Here is a 22,481-nt window from a genome sequence, read left to right on the forward strand (position 1 = left end):
CTCTAAATGAAACCACCCACTTTCTAAGTAATTCAGATTTTTTTTAATCCCCTACAGATATATATGTGGCAGAAATAACCCTTGTCCCTAATGGAATATTAGCTCATGGAAAGAAAATTTGAAATGTAATCTACGTGAACCTATTATTTGATATAGCAAGTAGCATCTATCCTTGCCCAAACTTCACCTGTTTTATGGACAAGGGGAGTTCCCGCATTCTTCCAGATCATCAGCATCACAGTCACTAAAAGGAAAAATGCACCTCAGATAAACAAAACAGGTCATCTCCTAAAACTGGAAAAAGTACACTCTTAAAAAAAAAAAGGTTAAAAAGTGTGCTGTGTGTAATTTCTAAGGGAAACAGCTATAGATTACTGTGGCCAGTAGGCCGAGGGCTTGCTCTCTGTGTAAGACCCCAGGCATAGTTTTTTTGGTTAGCTGGCTCTGTGTAGCTTGCTGCTCAACACCTCCCTTTAACCCCCAAGCCACTTATTGGAGTCACCTTCCTTTCTGCTTTGATGAGACACCGAGACTTAGACTGCCTGAGCAGAAAACTGTTATGGGCCACATTCATAACACACTTAGGTTTCCACTATAAAAGTTACTGTGTGCAATGCAGTTATGCAATGCTCCAACATAAAAGCAGGAAAGATGATAACTGATTGGCTTTTTATTTGTTTGATTTTTTTTTTTTTAATATCTACAGCTCTCCCATTCTGGGAGTACAATTTAAATTAGGAGTTCCTTATTCCTCAAATTCTTGAGGAAAAATGAAATAGTGGTTATTTGTAAAATGTGATAAAGTCAGAAAAATTAGCAGTTTCCTATTGCAGAAAAATTATGAGCATCTAATTTGCATTTGGATTTATACTGTAAAAGCATGATTCATACACACATTATTTCTGAAGAAAAGCCACACATGTTTTGTTAAAAAAGTTGTATTCTTATAGGTGAAATCAGATTTAGACATTAGTAGCTGTTTATATGAAAGTAAATTAACACAATTGTCCTATCACAATTAAGGTTAAACTGAATACCAAGGTTGATATGAATTGTATATTTGTCTTCCTGAGACAATGTTTTTGTAGAAGGTGAATGGAGAGAATCAGTTACATGGCAAACAAAATGAGAAAGTCAAGAATACTGCAAGTCTTTGGCATTTCTTTTTCAATAGTGTCTTGATCGAGAACAAGCAATTGAGTGGATTAAGAAAGAACGACTCCCAGCATTTCTACAAAGTGACTGTTACTTTGAATACAGGTATTGCAATCTTATATGCTGTCTCTTGGTTTTAAATTTGTCCATCGTTATCTTCTGTTTAATTCATCTTAACAGTACCCTTAATATGTTTTCTCCCACCTCTAGTCCCGTTTGTTTAATTTTAGCATTTTAGTGAGGTGGATAAAGTAAAATCAGTGGCTTCTTTCACTCATCATTCTGTAGTTTTCCTTGACCATGAATTACAGACTATATTATACCATTACAAAGAGAGTAAGAGTGGGATTTATTGATTTCTGAATCTCTTGTCCACAGAGATATCATGGGAGCAATGCATTTCCCTCTAATCAATATGGAGGCCATATAAATGGAAGATATGAGCCCATGAAATCTATTTGGAAAAAACAGCCAGTCCCTTTTATTTCAATTGTTAATTTTGTGCCTTTGGGTCTACTGTCAGACTTCCTTTTGCAAGGTTCTCTATGGGATGCCGTGGCATAGTTGGATGATTTACTGTTATACACTTGCTATATTTTTCCAGATGTCCTTTCAGCAAACGTTCAGGAGGTTTAGTGTGCTTTTTGGAAAGATCTTCCTCTACATCCCTTAAGATTGTGTCTAGATGCTGATAATTGTAGTGCGTTTTAGGGGTCCTAAAAGGAGAGCCAGCCTGGCATTAGAGTTCCCAAAACTCATGTTTGTTGATTGTAATGACAGACTAGTTACTGGGGTATAGACTTCTATATGAAAATTTTCAAAATATTTTTAACTTTCAATATCCTGAAGACTGCACTTAAATTCAAGGGGAAAACTGTGCAAAGAATAAGTAAACCATGAAAGACTGCTCCATTTTACCTGTAGTAGCATCCTGCTTTACAGGTATCTGGGCCTTGTGAAACACTAAAAATTTGATCTTCTGCTATAGCAAAGTATTTCCTTGATCAAGCAGAGTTACCTAAGAGAATTACATAAACCTAACCATAAGCATGTGCCTAATTTCCACTGATATCAATATTTTAAGTTGCTTTCCTGAATCAGGATCAAGAAAAGCTGAGATGCTAGAAGAGAAACTGGTGTTTAAAGACGAAGATACCCCAACATTAGAATGAAATCCTATTTGCCTTCAAATAGCAGGGACAAACAAAATTGGGCATTCAGCTCATGGATATAGGCTCAGACATAGGCTGCTTCTTCCCTTCAGATGCACCTTGATTGGTTTTGTATTCCTTTCTAACTGTCCCAGTTCTTGAGCTCAGAGCATCCTTGTTATCATCATGTGGTTCTAAGATTGCTTGTCTTGAACATCACAAGGTTCACACAAGCACAAGGTAGCACTGGAGTGCTGTTCAGTACTACGAAGTCCTCATACAGCAGCCAGGTGAACATGGTAGTGCCAGCTGCCTTGTTATCAGCTGAAAGTTCAATTAGTATGATCACTGCTGTGGCATTGCTCATGGAAGATTGCTTGTATCAGGACCAGGAAATGTAATGTCTGGTAATGACCAAGGGCTTCTGCAATTTGGGAGAACATTTCCACTTTAGCAATCAAGGGATTCTTGGCAGGGCTTGAGACTCCATAGACACATGCAAGATCATCCTGACAGAAATCAATTTTACTGGTAAAGCTTGATAAAGCAAAGCAGGCCACCAACTGTAAAGCTGGTGGACTGTGAAATGGCAGTACTGGCGTTTATATATGTGATATCAGGTGAGGGGTAAAATAATCAAACGGATCATGAAGTTCCTTGTAGCAATTTATTTTTAGAGTTTATTCTAAGGAAAAAACAACTGTTTCTCTGACCAAAAGCTAAAATCAACTATTTTCCTGTCTCAACATTTAATTTCAGGCTAGCTAAATTGATATCACAGGTAGAATGGAGCAAGACTGGCATTAATTTCATTATAGATAGTGACTATTATCCCTGGATAAAGAGACACACAAATTCTCCCTCTCCTGAGGAGGATGACACTTCGTTGACTATGAAGAAATTCTACATATCACTTGGCCAGGTAAAATAAACATGTTTAGTGGGTGTAACATCAAGCTAGATTGAATGCATTGGGTTAAATTATTGCAACTGAGGTCACAACCTAACTGGACAACTGATTATCTGAATATCCCTTCTTTTCAAAGCTCTTTGTACTATAGAAGAAGGTTGATGGGTTCTAATACAGCTTAAACAGAACTGGGGACTATCATTATAGAAATCTGTACAAATGGAGTGCACAAAATGACTACAGACAGTAAGCCCTCTGCTCTCAGAAACACTGCAATAAATAGAGAAATTTGAATTATTCTATGACATCTCTTTTCCTAGGCCACGGTTTCTCAGACAAAGGATTGGTTTACATTAGCAAAACAAAGTGAATCCATGAAAACTACAGATTCATTTATGCATCCTGTAGCTTCTAGTCAAATTCAAGATATTCAGTGTTTACCTGAGCAGCATGAAAGAGACGATTCATTAAGCGAAAAAGATAGCCTTCTGGGTAAGTAGCAGGTGCTCAGCCATAGTGTTTATAACATAAGTCTGACTAGGTGGAAAGAAAAGGTATTTCAAGGAATTTCTGCTAACTTATTCTCATGGTATCTTAGGCTTCAGATGGGGGTTTGTTCCTTTCCATATCCACAACTTTAAATTAAAATTTGAGCTAGTAGACAAGTAATTTTGTAATAATAGAAGTCTCTTTTCTTACATATTTCTGTCTCATAGACGTCTGTAAGTTTCAGCTAAGGGGCTTTTTTTTTTCATTCGATATGTTTTGAAAGACTTTCTTGTCTGGATTCTTTGGGTATTTGATAATGTATGATTTGTGTTGCAGCCATCTTCTTAGGGTATTTATGTTAGGTACTTAAGTGCCTTTTGGCTGCCAATTTTTAGGAATCTCATAGAATGTAATCATTTGTGACACTCCTATCTGTCAAATTTAACTGAAACTCTTCAGCAGGTTTCAAAGGTATTGGGAGAGAACATACAGGTGCACATATGGACATACCTGATCGAATAGCCTTGCTTCTGCTGTGTAGGCAGTAGCATGATGAACAGAGAAGTCTCAGCTTATATGTTAAGGGGTTCTCTCGCTCTTATTCTCAGAGGAAAAAGCAGCCATTCCGCTTTGATACTTGTACTGCTGGGACCTCGGGGTCCCATGGCTGAATGGAAAATTGGAAGACACGGTAACTCCAGAAGTGTGTTGTCTTCCCCAAACCACAGAATCACAGAATTGTAGTGTTGGAAGGGACCTCTGGAGATCATCTAGTCCAACCTCCCTGCCAGAGTAGGGTCACCTAGAGCAGGTTGCGCAGGAACGTGTCCAGGTGGGTTTCGAATGTCTCCAGAGTTGGAGACTCCACCACCTCCCTGGGCAGCCTGTTCCAGGGCTCTGCCACCCTCAAAGTAAAGAAGTTCCTCCTCATGTTTAGGTGGCACTCCCTATGCTCAGGTTTGTGCCCATTACCTCTTGTCCTGTCCCCGGGCACCACTGAAAAGAGCCTGGCCCCATCCTCCTGACACCCACCCTTTAAGTATTTATAAGTGTTGATAAGGTCCCCCCCTCAGCCGTCTTTTTTCCAGACTGAAGAGACCCAAATCCCTCAGTCTTTCTTCATAAGAGAGGGGTTCCAGTCCCCTAATCATCTTGGTAGCCCTTTGCTGTACCCTCTCCAGCAGTTCCCTGTCCCTCTTGAACCGGGGAGCCCAGAACTGGACACAGTACTCCAGGTGCGGCCTCACCAGGGCAGAGTAGAGGGGGAGGATGACCTCCCTCGACCTGCTGGCCACACTCTTCTTGATGCACCCCAGGATGCCATTGGCCTTCTTGGCCACAAGGGCACATTGCTGGCTCATGGTCATCCCGTTGCCCACCAGGACTCCCAGGTCTCTTTCCACCGAGCTGCTCTCCAGCAGGTCAGCCCCCAACCTGTACTGGTGCATGGGGTTATTCCTCCCCAGGGGCAGCACCCTACACTTGCCCTTGTTGAATTTCATAAGATTCCTCTCTGCCCAACTCTCCAGCCTGTCCAGGTCTCTCTGTAACCCATGAGGACCACCTCATGAAATCCATTGCTGATTCATTGATTATTAATGAAGTTATTCAAGTTGCACTTGTTTGCAACTCATTAATTTTTGCAGTGCTTTGAGCAGATAGGTCACAAGTGCACCATTTTTGCAGAGCATCATAACTTACCATCGCTCTGTATTGCAGTGGGCTGGGCATAGGCCTATGGAAAGCCTCTCTGTCTCTCCCTTTGCTGCGGTTGTCCTGCAGTCAACAGCATTTTGCCTCATTGAATATTTTACATCTTCTCATTGAAAACTTTATTTTATAACATAGATCTTCATTTTACAGTGCTCATTACTCTTCTTTATGGTTATTTCATGGGAAATACAACATTCTTTTGTTCAGAAAAAGTTTTTAGGCACAGTATTCACCTGGTGTAGGTGTCAGACACTGGAAGCAATAAAGGGCATCAGCTAAGTTTCTCAGAGCTAGCCTGCAATTAGAAAGAGTTCAATAGCTGAAGGTATTTCCTTGGACAATCCAGTTTGAATTCCTTGCTCACCACTTCAGTTGGATCAGGGTTGTCAGTTATTGTCTTGAGCAAAACCCTGAGCCACTTGGCTTTTGATTACTCAAGAGCTGTGTATCTCTCTCTCTAATTCCTGCAGGTCCTCTGAAACCATTCTTCATGTTTCAATTTCACAGAACAGTGTTGAGAAGCTATAATTTTTGTCAAGTGAAAACATTTGAAATAGTTTAGAAATAAGAAAAGATATTTTAAATCACATGATGTTTTTATTAATGTCAACTTATTGTGCCATATGTGCTTACACAAGAAAGTATGTAAGTGCAGAGCAGGGAATCTCTACGCCACATTCTTAATCCAAGTGTCTGTCTGTGACAGTGGCTAGCACTGGTTAGATGTGACCTATTTTCAGAGGAAGATGGAAGGAATGTCTAACTGCCATTGCCATTTATTGACTAGGCCACCATAGAGGGTTGCACCAGAGGTTATCATGTTACACACCTGATAACATTATAAAGGCGAATTTAGTGGATCTGAGAGATTTAGCCCTTTTCTATTACAGCCTGATGTAGTGCACGTGCTCAGAGTTTGTAGCAGTCTCCTCAGTGACAATGTTTTGCCTTAGCGATACAATAGAGTATGAAAGCCTACATCTTAGCTTTAGGGAAATACTGAAGATTCAGTTTATTCTATCACTTAAACACTGGGTTGATATGAAGATATTCTAGAGCCACAACTGAATTATGACTTTGTTTATTCTTACTTTCACTTAGATTCTGCTGCTGTTCACTACAGAATATCTGTAGTTATTCTGCTCAGTTTTACAAGACTGACTTGTTAGTTATGAAAATCTCTAAATGGAAAGGAGCCATTTCTGGGTGGCAGACTGGACTGCAGGATTGTTAAATGTTTCCAGAGCCTTTGACATAATCATTTGTTTTGTCATTCTTCTATGTATGTCAAGATTTTACTCAACTGACAGAGGCCTGTTTGATGTTTTAGTCTTTTGCAATAATCAACATAAGCAGACAAAGAATTATCACTTACTAGCTTGCCTGAACAAAAACCAATGCTGCTACATACTGTGACTTTGATCAAATGATGACCAAATGCTCAGGAAGAAACCAGGCCTTGCAGCACAACAAGGTGGTTTAACAAGTGCTGAGGAGCTGGGATACTCAGCTGAGTAAACAAGGCAACTGACTCCAGAGAGGGCTGTTCCTGAACTCTGCTGGTCTGCTGGAATTCCACAGACAATGAGTTTCTGTGTCATGGGGCTGAGTTTCTAGCCAGATAGCAACAGCAGAACCATCTCTGCTATTCCCTGCTCTCCAGCGTGACACGGTCTGATAGTTCTGCAGCAGCACAATATAAATATGTTGCATTTTTAAACTTGCAAATGTTGATATGCAAGAGAACAGTCCTAAATCAAAAGGGTGTTCAAAGATATTTTCTTATTTAATGCAGAATCACGATCTCTGTCTAAGGAATACCACCAACAGACTTTTCTTTCCCCTCCAAGGACAGCGTCAGAAAAAAATGACATTATTAGGGAGACATCCAGAGAGGCTGAGAAGGGTTCTTCTGTGGCCGCTGCTGAACCTCCTTCCCACACTCAGTTAAGAGTTTATCTAGACCTGAAATGGGACAGTGCAGCACAAGAAGAAAATGGCCAGGAAAGTGCAACTTTTCAGACAGCGCAAGAATTCATACCAGCTTATACTCAATTTGTAATGAAGGAATCCATTTCAGAACCGACCCACCAGCCAGCTGCTGACCTTGAGAGTGATGTGGATTTCCACAAACAACCTGAAGTGTTTATACATGATTTAGCAGATAATGAATTTGCTCATGGTACTGCAGAGTCGTTTGTTTCCCAAAGTTCTTCTCCATTTATTGTTTTGGACGCCAAGGGAGGTATAAGAGAACGAGATACTGAAGAAGTAAGCTTGAGATCAAGTTCTGAAAGTGATGGGGCAGACAGTAGGACTGCCTGGTGTATTAGTCACAGGACTTACGACACTGGCAACAGACATGAGTTTGAAAGATTCAAGAAGTTCATTAAAGGAACACTTGGGGAGAGGTACTGGTGGCTCTGGATGGATATTGAAAGACTAAAGGTTCTTAAGGACTCTACGAGGCAGCAAAGGTACTTCCCATTATTTAACAGTTATTCCCATCATTTTAATACTTGTAACCCAGCTAGATCAATGCAGGTTTTGAGACTTCAGAATAAATTGTAGTGTTTGATTAGAACAGACACAATTAAAGTAATCATGAGTGTTCTGACAAGGTAAGTCAGGAATGACTCTGCTGAAGCTGATAAAACTCTTTTCACAGAGTCATGTTTGCAAAGCTTACATGAAATCAGAGTCACCTTAATATTAATGCTTTGTTAGAATGAGATTTGGAAAACAGATGGCAACAGAAATTAGAAAAAAGAATAAAAGAACTTAAATTCACAAGTAGGGCATTCAGTATAACAAACTGCTTTAGTGTAAGGCTCTGCTGGATTCAGGTTGTCTATTCTAGGGCACTGTATATTTTATCTGATACACAACCTGGCTCTAATTCTTAGAAAAATTGTTTTGGCTTCTGTCACTTGCAATTGAAAACATGTTGCATGACAGCAGTTTAACCAGCAGGATGAACTGTACTTAGTTCTGTATAGCGTCTGATACATGCTTATGTGACTATTTTTGTTGACTCGAGGCAACTAAGTAAGATGAAAAAACTCTATCTGCTGAGCAGTGGAGACTATTTCCTCAGTCCAGAAGTGTTACTCCGACTTGATCTACTGCATGGAGATCAGTGGAATATACAACATTTAAGACAGATTCAGCCTGAAGTATTGAAACCTCTACTTCTTTACTGGTATGAAAAAAATGAACATGAACTAAGATTCTATTGTTTAACAAATTTCCCTTTTCTTTGATAAGCCTATTAGGTTTATTTCATCTCACTTATCCCATTGCAATTATGGGAAGCAGTGTCATTGTAAATACTAGCAGATGTTGCCTCTGAATTTTTAGTTGAACCTAAACTACACTGTGATCTGCTGAGAAGTCAGGTAGATCTGTCTTACTGAGCCTTTGTTATTTTACTGCCAGAGCATCTGAGCTACTTTGTGTATAGCTGCCTTGGATACCATTCAACTAAGTTTCACTGTAGAGAAATCCCTTCTGGCACAGAAGGTTAATTCTGCCCTAACCTATTCCCCATATTGCCCTTCTCAAGTTTGTGAGGATGCTCTGTGTATACCTCTATGTGGAATTTGACCCTGAGACTTTACTGTTCAATGTCTGTCATACAAAATACCTTTTACATATTGACAGTTTAAGCGAGGATACAAATTACAACCTGTTTCCAAAACATAAGCTAGATTTTTGAAGGTCTCTCCTCCCTAAGGGGAATCAATAAATTGCAGGCATAAAAAAATAACTGCAATTGTGAACTTTGCTGTGGGACCTCATGAGAGGTGTGATCTAGGTCCTGTGACCTACAATCCTTTTCTATTCTTTGCTGTAGGATGGACGGAGCATATCCTACTGCAAACTCATACAAAGGCAACTATGTAATGGTGCAGAATTTGCAACCTAAGTTTATTTATGTGTCTCTTGGTTTTAGATTTGCAAGACTGCAATGTCTAAACATATCTTTAACACTAACTGATTTTTAATTCTAGGTGCATCCAGCACCATATCTTAATACAGTAAAAACCACCAAGGGAAAAAAAAAGAAACAAAATAGTCTAATATTTCATGTTCTGGGAAAGTTGTACTTACTAGCTTTTTTATCCCTAGGGGTCCCAGATTTTGTGTGACTCATTCAACAGCAATAGAAACTGCCAGTGCAAAACTGAAGCTCTGGCACACATGCCAAGAGAGACCAAGGGTGGACATTGATCCTTTTCCACAAATGGTATCATTGCTACCATTGACACCTAAGTCTTGCACGCCTAGGACACCACCTTCCCTTCCTCAGGTAGGTAGGATCACAACATTGAAAAAACAAAGCCTTGCCCCATCAAAAACAATGATAAAGCTCCTTGAATTCAATGGAACAAGAATATGGTACTTCGTTGTTAGGAAGTCAAGTTTTAGCAATGTGGTCTGTTGCAAATGGTTATGTATAAAAATGCGTCAAATTTTTACTATACTTTGTGCAACAAGTTGCTACAAATTGAGTCAAATTATCTTCTCAGTTATATTCTGGCTATTTCAGAAGTTTTTTGGATAGATATTTTAGCTCAAAATTCTCAGAACTGCAAAATTATGGGTCTAGCAGCATAGATTCTGCTCTTCAACCAGCCTTTTTTAAATCCAGAGTAATTCTTTCAACTTCACTGCAGTTACCCTGAATCTACCTGTCATGTTTGTAAAACGTGTAGAGTTCTATTCATTTTCTATCACTACAGCCCTTCAATCAGCTACAGAGGGCCATGAGCCACACAACACAGACCTTTGCAGAGCTTGTAGCTTGCCAATCAGTTTTGAGTCTTTTGTTCCTTGAAAGCCTGATTTTGAGAGGTAACTGCAATGAAAGCTGCAGGTTTTCAGCAACACAGTGTTAAGTCTCAGGACAGAAGGTACTTGGAGAATGTGAATCAAGACTGTGGTTCCAGTATCAAGAACTGGATGGTCTATGCCACAGATCTGTTCACACACACCTCTATTACTTTCAGTTGGATAGTTTTAGAGTACAATTATATTTTTTAAAAAGCTAATTCCTGGAGATAATGGAGGAAAAACAGTGGGAAAGATTTCCTGTTCAAAAAAAGCTGGGTTCAGGAGCCAGATTCCCGCTGATCACAGCAGGAATGGGAGCCAGAAGCAGCTGCCTCTAACAGAGACCTGTTCTGGCTTCACAAGGTGCGCTAATGACCCAGGACTTGCTATAGGTCAGGCAGACAGGATCCTAACTCTGCAGGTTTTCCAGACCCTGTGGAGTTCAGCACTTGAAGAAAACTGTGATCTGGCACCCATGAACCTCACACAATCATCTGATGGACCATTTCTTGCTGCTTTTCTTCTTTTCTTTTTCTTTTCCTTTTTTTTTTTTCTGTGAGAAATCTGTACTTTTGAATCTTCCAGTTTCACTGTGCTTGCAAGACCTCAGAAAAAGCAGCAACTTTGAATTTCTGAGGGCACTCTGAATGCAACTGGTGTCTCCAAAAAGTCATAGCGTGATTTTGTTCAAAATAAGTCAGTGATGTGTAGCAGAATGCCCCCTTTCTCTCCTAGTCTGAGTGATTGTATCTGTCTTACAGTGAGCTACTTAAGGTAATATTAGTAAAGATTCACAAAATATGTTCACATCCTCTTTAATTCTGTACAAAGTGCATGTAACATTTCTACCTGTTAAAAATGTAATTTTTAAACTATAGGGGTTATAAAAGTGTGCTAAAACTCTTGCAAGATATTCAGAGAAGCTTTTTTGCAATTTGCAGTTTTACATATTGTGATTGACAAGGAAAATGAGACCTGAAAACCCTTGAATGTTTTTAAGTAGTTGTTGAGAACATCTTAAGAAAACACAAAGCTAGAAAATTAATCTGAATTGCCTTATTTTTTCTGTTATGCCTTTTAGAAAAGTAGAACAAGCTCACCATCAACTTCATCAAAACGAGCTACGCCAAATTTCTCTTTGAAGAGATCATCAAGATTACCACCTACCCTGCCACCAAGTCAGAGCCCCCGAAATGATGACATTTCTAGCAGTAGAAAGTGGTAAGTACCAAAGTCCCTTGTACGTCTTTCTGGACACCAATATACTTCAAATATTTATGAAAGGCTTTTAGATCCTACTGTTGTCATGAATAATTTTCTTTAATACAATAATCTGCTTATTGAAGCACAGTTATGGTACAGATTGCGTGCATGGAGAATTCCTCCCTGCCTGATTAGTTTCTCATTTGTTTGTGCCACAAGACAAAAGGGTTAATTTCTCCAAATACAGGTGTTTTACCTTCTCTTGTATAATTGTTGATATTATTTACATACCTGCATGCATTTCTATTCTTTTAACCTGTCTCAAGCACTTGTCCTAAAAGATATGCCCTGTCAGTGATTTCCACAGGGCCACATGAAAAAGTATTGCTCCAGATTTTTTACTTTTATTATAAATTTGAACTCCATGTACTTTTTCCTCTATTATTCGCTATGTCATTTTACCTCTCATGCCCCTTCTTAGCTGTTTATTTTATAAGCAGTCCTAGTTTTTTCTTAAATAGGTATTGAAAATTTTGTTTGTTTGTGGATCTAGGCCAAAGCCAGTGAGCAGAGACATGATTCATTGCTTGGCTTTGGATGCCACCAAGGACTCAAAATACCAGGGTCATAGAAAGTACACCTATGCTGAGCTGCTCCCAGTAAGTAGCGCTTGAAAACGTTAGTTGTCTTGAATCATGGGTTAAAACACTTTATTCTGTAGTATTAAAGGGGAAGTAGGCAACAAAGGGGAGAAATTCGTTTGATTATGTGAATGTCAATGCTATATGCAGAGGTATAATCAAAATGTCAGCATTTTCTGTGTGGTATCTGTCACCTATTCGATAGGAAATCATGGCACATACAGAGGTTTGTTTTCACTAGAAAGTGTTGATCTTTTCCATGGTGACCGTGTGTTCAGTAGGCTATTATGGAAAACTCACTGCATAAATGCTTCAGTGGAATCGTTGCCTAGGAAAGTATACCAGACTTACAGTGAAAACTGAATCTGCCCTATAAAGTCATTAAAATAGCAAAATTCAAAAGAGGAAAATGCTTCACTTGTACAACTCTTCTTTATTGCTTGTGTATTTCTTTCTTTTCTTTGTTGAATTATTGCCTGCTAGGCAGGCCCTCAATCCTGCAAACCTCAGGAGGGACGGGCTGCACAGAAGAGCCTTTTCTCAATAGCTGTTAAAATGCTGACAAATTGAGCACACGAGGTGTCAAGATTTGGCAATTTAAAATGTATACAAAACTTTTCACACTTGTGTTCTCGAAACAGCCTGCAGTTTCACCAATGTATTGATAACCATGGACTCCCAACTGAAAAAAACCCGACATATTATGAAATCTGGGCCTGTTTGCATATGCATGGAGTTTGCTGATCACTTGAGCACGTGATTGTTTGTTTTGTTTTTCACATCAAAATTATAATTTGTTTATTACTTCATTAGGATCATTTTACTTCTTTGTTAGTTTTGACATAAGAAAAAGCTAGTCTTTGCAATTAGGGGACATTTGCAGTTAGAAACTTACATTAAGGCAATGTTCACATCATGAACTATTAGTTTTTATACACCTTCACCATGCAGTTTCCCTCTGGCTGAGGGAGGAAAATACTATCCATTTACACTTACAAGGCTAGACTGGAACTTACAGTCAGGACACCAAATTTTGCCATCACAAATACAGTGCAAAGGGAGTGCAGGGATCCATAGTTTAACTTCATACTGCGGAGTGGGATCTTCCTGCTCTGATTCAGAATTCTGGCTTCCTCCTGCCCTTCTCCATCCCTGTGATTGCTTGGAAAGAAGCTGGTTGTCAGCCACCACGCTCATGTGCTCCTACTTCTGCTATCAGAGACAGCAAGTCAGCCAAAGTTCCTCTCTTGTGATCACCAGAAGCTAATTAACTGGTTTGTACTCTCCTCTGGTTTCTCCGTGACCATTGTCAAAATGGATGTATTCTTCCTCAAACGCTCCAGGAGCTAGCCACAGTAAAGGGCATGGGTCCCCTCTCCCCTAAAATGCTCACGATTTTGATGCTGATGTCAGTGCTGTAACCCCAGGAGACATATCTTTTGTTCCACAATAGCTAAGCATTTTGAGGCTTGACCAAATAACCACCTGTTAACTTCTGTTGGTGCAAAACACAGTAGCCTAAGCTGAGACAACTTTTGACAGCTAAGTGATATGGTTTAGTATCATTGGAATTCCCTGGATTTGGAGATAAGGAATTAATGACAGAATTAAGGCCAGGTTTGTTTTTCTGTTTCAAGTATCGAGGAACCACGTAAGGGATGCTATGGTCATTTTGCTACGCTGCATGCCTTCAGTCATCAGACTTATTCCACTGGATGTGAATAGTTAGTGGGAAAATGGTATGGAGAGCTATGATCAATTGCATATGTAGTAGAAAATGGAGTGTAGTTTCTTGGGACGAAGATACTAATTGAATACACTGCATGGCCCTCCATTGCAATGTACTGACATTTGAAAATAATGAAAGCCTGTTATTCCTTGCTGTATAACTATATTTTATTTGTCCAGGGGAAAAGTGCTGCTGGCAGTGTTGTCTTAGGGGGATCAAGAATGGAAAGCATGCTGCAGTCTCTTTATTTGGAGAACAGAGCAGGCTACTACTTCACACACTTCTGTGAGAAGTCAGGGAATAAGGTATGAGCATTTTCCTACCCTGTGATAATTTAGTCCACAATTGACTGAATGCCAAGTTATAGAGGGCAGCCAGACTGAAAAAAAAATGGAGAAAGAAAGATTGATGACTGGATGAATTATTACTGGTGAGACTCTGATCCCTCAACAACAATAAACTGTTCATGTGTATATTCAAACTAATGACAGGTCTTAACCAAGCTGTCAGATCCTAACTGTCTCAAACCTATCGGAAATCTGATTGTACCATCAGGGATAAAAAAAGACTAATCATTTTAAAAAACTAGCCTTAACTTGGCAGAAAAAATGAGGTCTTAACCCACAGAAACATTTTTTAAAAAGATGGAAAATCTGCTATGCTATTACTCATGATAATCTGCCTCCTTCTTACTTGTTGGGTTAGCGATGTCCAAAATCTCCAATGTTTTAAAAACGTTCTTCTGCTTCCACGAAGCTTCTTGGATTTCTGAGAAATATAACACTATTTCTTGTCTGCAGTCAGCAGATCCATCATTCATTGCTGGGTGTAAATTGAGGATTGGTTGGAACAAGTTATGAATCTGAGTCAGTGTTTAGTGGCTTTGCAGAAAAATTGAGTCTTTAGGGGTGATTTGAATGCAATCAAGATGGACATCTGTTTCACCACTGGCACAACCCAGAATCCAGCAGCAGTAGCTAGAAATGCCTTTGGCTACCAGAAGTCAAGAGCCAATGTTTTCAAAGCTGAACGCCTTCAGCTAAAAACGTTAAATGTGTACAGATAGAAATCTAAATAAAAGTAACTTATTTTTTCATTGGAGATATGCACCCACCTTTTCAGGTGCCGGACTCCTTTGAAAATTATTTGCCTAAGGTTTTATCTACAACCGTGGAGCCTATTTCACTCATACACCAGCTCTGGCAGGCTACAATTTGTGGAATAAAGTTCCCTGTCCCTGTCTTTTTGGAACACTTTAGTCTCCAGTGATGTGGGTTTCAGGGTACATTTAAGATACAAACTCCATAAGCACAAGACTAAACCAGAGGACTTGGGGAAAGACCTAGACTCCTTCTTCTGAAAGATCTTTTTGATGTTTGTTTGAATTTATGAAATGACACCAATACTCTGTGCCTCAGAAATGCATGTAATAAAAATGTAATCATAGTCCCAGTAACATATGTCAAGTACACAATATTTAATTGTTTTGGTTATTGCAGCAAAATGCTATTTCACCATGGCAGAAATTCTGCGCGTCCATTATCAGCATTTCTTCTTCAGTGCTGGCTTTATGCCACTGAGATGTGGTTACTCTTCAAATGTTAACTACAATGTTAACAATTTTAATGGCCAATTATGCATAAAGGATACAATAAAAGATACAGTGTCACAGTGACGATGCCATTAAACATGTTGTCCTTCTGCCAGTATGTAAGAGAAGATTAAATCCGTCTTAAATTGAGCTTGATTTATGATGACCCCAAGGAGCTAAACAATTACTTGAATTGGAAAGTCAACCTTTCATAAAGCTGTGATATTTGGGCAGCAATTACTTACAGTATTTTTCATCTCTAGTTGTGGAAGAACAGTGCGTACTTTTGGTTTGACCTACAGGCTTATCATCAGCTTTTCTACCAAGAAACTCTCCATCCTTTTAAAATACGCAAGCAAGCTCAAGTAAGTTGTAAATAATGTGTTTTCCCTTCACAAGTACATTTGTTCATTTATTTTCATAAATACATTTGTTCTTTGTAAAGACTGAAAAGTAGATAGAAAGTAGAAAAGTTTCCAAATCTTGACAACCCACACCAAAGTAAATCTGGGTTGTGGACAATAAAAGAAGCTGTTTGGATTTTTTCCATGGAAGTTCTTTATTTAAATGTTAATCATGCATAGTTTGATTTTTAGGCTGTGCTGCCTGTTCCCAGTTTTATCTATTATACTCAGTTTGCCTAATCTCCCCTTTGCTACTCTGTGTCATATTTGGAAACCGCGTAGTATTAACATCAGAGATAATATTTTTTCCAAATCACCTAATTGTGCTGTACCTTCCCTTCCATCTCTTGTGTGGGTTAGAATTTCAGGTCTCACAGTCCAGACCCCAAATAATGAGTCATGAAAATGGATCCTTCGGTTGTCAGTCCTGTTTTATTTTTTCTGATTATGCACTTTTCGCAGTTGTCTTCCCCTCCCCCGCCCCGCCCCCACCATTTGATCTTTAGACCCTCATTTACTGTCAATTGGAATGGATATCTCCTATAAATGAGCATTCTTAATTGAGCATGCACTTTAAGTCAGGGAATAAAACAAAAGTGAACTGGGTCACCACATGGGTGCTGATGGCTGTCACCAACTGCAGAACAGTCTGATATTGCCAGGGAAGGAGGCTGCAGCAGTGGTATATAATTAGAAGAACACCAAGCAACTTTTAGAATCACTTTGTGAGACTTCAGTCTGTTTTTCCTCTGTAAACCTTGTGTAGGAGTATATCCTATCTGCATATTTCAATATATGCTGTAATAGAGCAAAGCTACTTCACATGTCACTGGAACAAATAGCTGTAGAGAGCAGTGGAGAATAATCTCTTTGTATGGCTTTTGTTACTGAGCATCTGGATTTCCTTGAATTTGTCTTGTTTTCCTACTTGGAGATTTTACTGGGGCAAATGACAGAATTTTGCATATTTGTCCAGAATTCTCACCTGAATTGTGTTATTTGTACAGAAACTCCAAGCAGAGGCTGAGGGACGGATTCCTCCCTCTCTCCTGTCATGCATTGGCTGACTTGAACTGCTGCCCTATTTAGTTGTTTTCCCCTCCACCTCTACTTAAAGCCGGAGGCTGAGGGCAACCGACTGCACCCCTCAGGCTGACTGTCTCCTGTATCTGCCCAGGCCTGTTTGTGGCCAGGGACCCTGCTCGCAACAGGCGTGTAAGTTAACTGTATCTAGACTGTGTCTTTATTCTCCCATATGTTTTGTTGCAGGCCAAATCTTAGGTTATGGTCCATGGTGGTTTTCAATTTGGTTTCATTTCACACCAGTTCACACTCTTTCTGCAGCGATTGCATGGCTGAAAATTAAGGCCCAGGTCATTTTTTACTTATCTTATTTCCAGTGCTGGCCTGGTGGTGACAGCAGAACATCGTGCAATCAGTGTTACCAGGCAATTGCAGTGTGCTACACACACATAGCCATTAAAGTAAATACATCAAAACGAAATATGTGAGACTGTTCCATTAGCACAACTAACAGCTGAAATGTAACATAACAAATCAACACATGTGCTGCAACATTTGGTATCATTCTCAAGCTTGCCTTTTAAGGCTGCACAAAAATTATTCTTGTTTTCATTGGAACATGGTGAAGAGTCAATCTGCATCCAATCTACAAGGTTTGCTTATGGAAGAGATGCCTTCCCAAATTCTGCGCTCACCTTTGGCACAATAAGATAGTAATTCCAAATACTCCTAAGAGAATGTGGATCAGATTCGCACAACACATTGTCATATATATTTTGCTATTTATTACAGAAGGAGACATCCAAAGTATTCTGTATGTGTTCTGCTTGCTTCCTGTTAGAAAAAAGAGCAAACCTGGATTGCTGTCTATCTGCTAGTCATTGTTTCATTTGTTAGGCATTTTTATCTCAGCTTTAGGATAGTAAGAAAATGCATTCCAAGGTGTATATTCATTCATCCAGGGAAACAAACTACAGTGAGAATGAAGTCTGATGGCTAAGAAAAACGATAAGTACCGGTAATCATCCAGGAACATATATGGTTATTCACTATAAACATATTTTACACAGGAGTGTAAAATAAATTGGGAAAAAGAAAAGCAATAAAGAAACAAATATTATATTTTCTGAAAAAATAGTTATTTAGAGTTAGAAAATTTAATACAGTCATGGGAAGTACAATATTTTAACACAGGAATCAATTTAGGGATTTAGGGAGTTATCATTACTGTGAACTTTCAGGGTCAGACACAAGATTTATGTTAGTGGAAAGTGATGATGGGGGTTAAGGCAGTTTAGCCTTTCCATTTAAGGCCAGCCAGTGCATTGTACTCTTCCATCATACGATTCTGTCAAGCAGCTGCACAAGCTACTCATTTAGATCAGAGCAGTATCCATGCCTTTGGGCAACGATACAAAGCACCTGGACTTAAATCTTTTTCACGTTTCTTGCTTCACTCTAGTCATTCTGAGAATGCTTACCAAAGCCTTCTCATCTGGAGATGAATTCACACCAAAACCCAAGGCCTGGACAATCCCTGATTTGGAAAGTCATAAATGAGGCAAAAGTCTTAATCTGAATTTCCTAAGCATTTCCTGTCTTCAGATTTGTGCCATTATAAGTAATTTCAAGATGCAACCTTTGACCAAATTTCCAGATAGGGTTTTGTGTTCAATCCATCACTTGGAAATCCATCACTAGGAAAATTCTTTGCCTTTTACAAAAGGAACAAAACACTGAATAAATGAAGTATGATGTGCACTTGATGTCACATGCTTAAGATTTTTGTATTAATTTGATAACCTTTAAGTTCGTTGATTTCCTCTTGATCCTTTAGAAGGCTGGCCAATACAACAGTTTCACTATTTCGCTGAGATTCAGAAAACCACAAGACTTCCACGACATGGCAGTCAGAAAAGGCTATGAACATTTCTTTTTAAAGGACACAATGTATTTTCTCCTTATATCTCGCTGACCTCATTGCCCAATGTTGAAAGCTGCGAACACAGACACTTTTCCTCTCTTTTGGCATGTCTAGAACTTTCTGCAGTTGGTTTTCCTGCAGCCCTTGCATTGAGATCAGTGCAGACCTGCAGATGCACCTGAACCCTCAGGAAGGGACACAGGGATCACGGAATCACGGAATCACGGAATCTTCAGAGTTGGAAGGGACCTCTAGAGATCATCTAGTCCAACTCCCCTGCTAGAGCAGGATTGCCTAAAGCACATCCCTCAGGGCTGCATCCAGGCGGGTCTTGAAAATCTCCAGAGAAGGGGACTCCACAACCTCCCTGGGCAGCCTGTTCCAGTGCTCTGTCACCCTCACCGTAAAGAAGTTTTTCCGTGTATTTGAACGGAACTTCCTATGTTCTAGCTTGTGCCCATTGCCCCTTGTCCTGTCGCTGGGAAGGACAGGACATTGAAAAGTCCTGGCTCCGTCCTCCTTAAACCCACCCTTTAGATACTTGTAAACTTTAATCAGGTCCCCCCTCAACCTTCTCTTCTCCAGGCTAAAGAGTCCCAGCTCTTTCAGCCTTTCCTCATAAGGGAGGTGCTCCAGTCCCATAATGATCTTGGTTGCCCTACGCTGGACTCGCTCCAGTAGTTCCCTGTCCCTCTTGAACTGGGGAGCCCAAAACTGGACACAGTACTCCAGTTGTGGCCTCACCAGTGCAGAGTAGAGGGGGAGAATGACCTCCCTCGACCTACTGGCCACAGTCTTCCCTATGCAGCCCAGGATGCCATTGGCCTTCTTGGCGACAAGGGCACACTGCTGGCTCATGGATAATTTGCTGTCTACCAGGACCCCCAGGTCCTTCTCCTCAGAGCTGCTTCCCAGCATGTCCGCCCCTAACATATACTGGTGTTTGGCATTCTTCCTTCCCAGGTGCAGGACCCTACACTTGCTTTTGTTGAACCTCATTAGGTTCTTCTCTGCCCAGCTCTCCAGCCTGTCCAGGTCACGCTGGATGGCAGCACGGCCCTCTGGAGTGTCGGCCACCCCTCCCAGCTTGGTATCATCAGCAAACTTGCTGAGGATACACTCTGTCCCCTCATCTAGGTCATTAATGAATATATTGAACAAAATTGGTCCAAGTATTGACCCCTGAGGGACACCACTCGTTACAGGCCTCCAACTGGACTCTGTGCCGCTGATCACAACCCTCTGGGTTCTGTCACTCAGCCAGCTAAGCTCCCTCTCATTTCTCCCCTATCCACAAGTGCATGCATTCACTTTGTCGCTTTGTGATGCTATCTTTTTACTTGGTGGGTTAAATCCCATAGCAATGGATTCTTACAAGAATTTAGGCAAAAAGATGGCATCATCCCAAATCCTCAGACACTGTAAATCTGCATCCTTCAAAAGTGAAGTGGTCATCCTGATTACAGCACTGAGGGTCTGGCCCTTTGAGTTTGGGAAAGTGCACTCCTACAGCTATCTTAAACACCTCTAAATTTCTGCTTCAAATGTATTACCAGCCCTAACTATTTTTTCTGGACAAAAATGTCAGTTACTATAATCCAGTCTTGCACATGAAATCATACAGGACTGGGGGCAGTTCTGCAGGTAGAGCAGCTTGCAAAGGCAGTCCCTAGTATGGCAGTATATTATGACAATGTTTGTGTGAGCAGATTGTAAATAGTTTTTGGACAAAGCTTCCTTAGTCTGGGCAATTTCTGACTCTATAGGCTGCCTTTTTTTGTCATCTCTAAAGAAGAGTAGCAAATATACTCAAGTTAACCCATTTCATACAAAATCATAGGCGAAAGAAGAGTTCCTCCCAGGAAACTTGTGGAGTGTTTGTTTTGATTTTATTCATAAAAATATGCTAAAAATGATCAGCCTTTTAAGGAAATCGGTTAAATGTGTGTTAAAATATCAAGGACCTACTTCGGACTTTTTTTTCATCAATTTACAGATCCCTTGTGTGGTTTCATGAGTCATAACAGGTGGAGCAATGTAGCCCTAATGACAAATAAAATGGTTAACCCCTCTTTAAAAGCCTATTTTTAAAGATACCACATCTTTATATCATTGGACTGCTCCCTACTAATTTGGCTATTTTGTATGTTAAACGTTTTGGATCAGACTGGAACATGATGTAACTGAAACTTTACTAGTGTTAGGGTTCTTCGAAATAACTTCCAACTTTCGAAAACACTATGAATCTAATTAATGCTGTCTCTTTTAAATTTAAATGTATTTGGTGATTTGCTGAGAAGGGCATAATTTAGGATAAGTGAGGTCTTGTTCTTCAGCCAGGACTCTTCCTGTGCATGTCCTCATTCTTTGACCTTACCCTTACACTTGGGGTTCTTTATTGCACTAATAACATGGGCCACAATAGCCACAAACTGTCTTTGCTTTCAGTGATTAGATCTAGGTGGAAAGTGGCTGGAATCCTGCATAGACAGCAAATATAGTAATCATAACAAGTTCTAACTGGGGGATTGACGTCAGCCATCATAGCCCTGTATTCCTCAGTGACCTGATATCAGAAGAGTCTAAAAGGTCTGTTTCAAATTGTTAAGGTCCAAAATAATGGGGATGTAGTCTGGTACTGTTGCTGTTTGAAAGAAAGAGTCTAATAAATCAGAATTTCATTTAAAACACACAGAAACGTAATTAATTAATATACACAAACATTCTCCCACTGTGCTTGAAATCTAAACACAACAGCGTTTTATTACTGATTGAGCACAGAGTAAATGTATTATTTTTTTCTTTTCTACTGCTTTGTACATCTGATAGTTACAGCTGGATTTTAGCAACTTAAGGAAAATGAGAATTATCAGAAACCTGCATTCTTCGTTGTCAAAACTGTGTGATAATAAATAGTGAAGATGGGCTCCTCAGTGCCATCTTAGAGAGGAATTCTGATTTATGCTACTAATCTTATCCCCTGACCACATGTTTGAAAATTAGTTAGACTTTGACAATATGTAGAAGAGAAAACATTTATAAATATATGAAATTTATTATGGCAGCCTCATGATGTATTAGAAAGATAGATTCTTCTTCCAAGATATTGCTGGAAGAAAGTGTTTGTTTTTTTTTTTTTTTCTGAGTTTTCAATGTTCTTTTTCATAGCAATTTATGAAACATTTGAAAAACAGGAATTCGACTTAAGGGACTATTTGGAAAAAAAATCCTTTGAAATAAATAAAAATATTACTCTATGCTTCAAGAATGAGCTGCAAGGGAGAAGGAAACATTCTCCAGGTTCAACTTTCTTCTTTTTGTAGATGTTGAATGGCAAACTCTGGGCTTCATAAAGAAGAATATTGTAATCCTTGCTTTGGTAAGGATTTAGACCTCAATTGTGCAGTGGTACCTCCTGTTATGGACTCTGCACCATGATGGAGTCTCACCAATGTGAAAGAACTGTGCAAGAGAATCTCCACACAGAATGAAATCTTGTAATTTTTCATTAATTTTAACCCTAAATTTACAAATTCTCTTCTATTCAGAAGTAAGACTCCTTCATAAGTTGGCCCAGCGCATATTCTGCAAAACAGCAATGCAACTTCATGAGGAATGCAGTTGCCGTAATGACTGTGGTTATCTGAATCTAACTAAGAATCAGCCGTGTATCTCCAAGCAAAAACTACATTAAGCATTATTTTGTGATCTA

The 22,481-nt window shown here is 39.6% G+C and overlaps 1 protein-coding gene across 1 annotated transcript in view; it reads left to right on the forward strand.

The window, feature by feature from the left end:
- Nucleotides 1-22,481, forward strand: part of RGS22 (regulator of G protein signaling 22) — a 65,454-nt gene that overhangs the window by 18,341 nt on the left and 24,632 nt on the right. Inside the window, exons 4-13 of the mRNA XM_054193614.1 lie at nt 1,175-1,260; nt 3,066-3,228; nt 3,537-3,708; nt 7,214-7,895; nt 8,459-8,620; nt 9,550-9,730; nt 11,336-11,475; nt 12,011-12,116; nt 14,007-14,132; nt 15,682-15,783. Of these exons, the coding sequence (XP_054049589.1) occupies nt 1,175-1,260; nt 3,066-3,228; nt 3,537-3,708; nt 7,214-7,895; nt 8,459-8,620; nt 9,550-9,730; nt 11,336-11,475; nt 12,011-12,116; nt 14,007-14,132; nt 15,682-15,783 (1,920 nt within the window). The remainder of the gene's footprint in view (nt 1-1,174; nt 1,261-3,065; nt 3,229-3,536; nt 3,709-7,213; nt 7,896-8,458; nt 8,621-9,549; nt 9,731-11,335; nt 11,476-12,010; nt 12,117-14,006; nt 14,133-15,681; nt 15,784-22,481) is intronic.

Source organism: Rissa tridactyla, chromosome 2, assembly GCF_028500815.1.
Source record: "Rissa tridactyla isolate bRisTri1 chromosome 2, bRisTri1.patW.cur.20221130, whole genome shotgun sequence".
NCBI classification, from domain to species: Eukaryota; Metazoa; Chordata; class Aves; order Charadriiformes; family Laridae; genus Rissa; species Rissa tridactyla.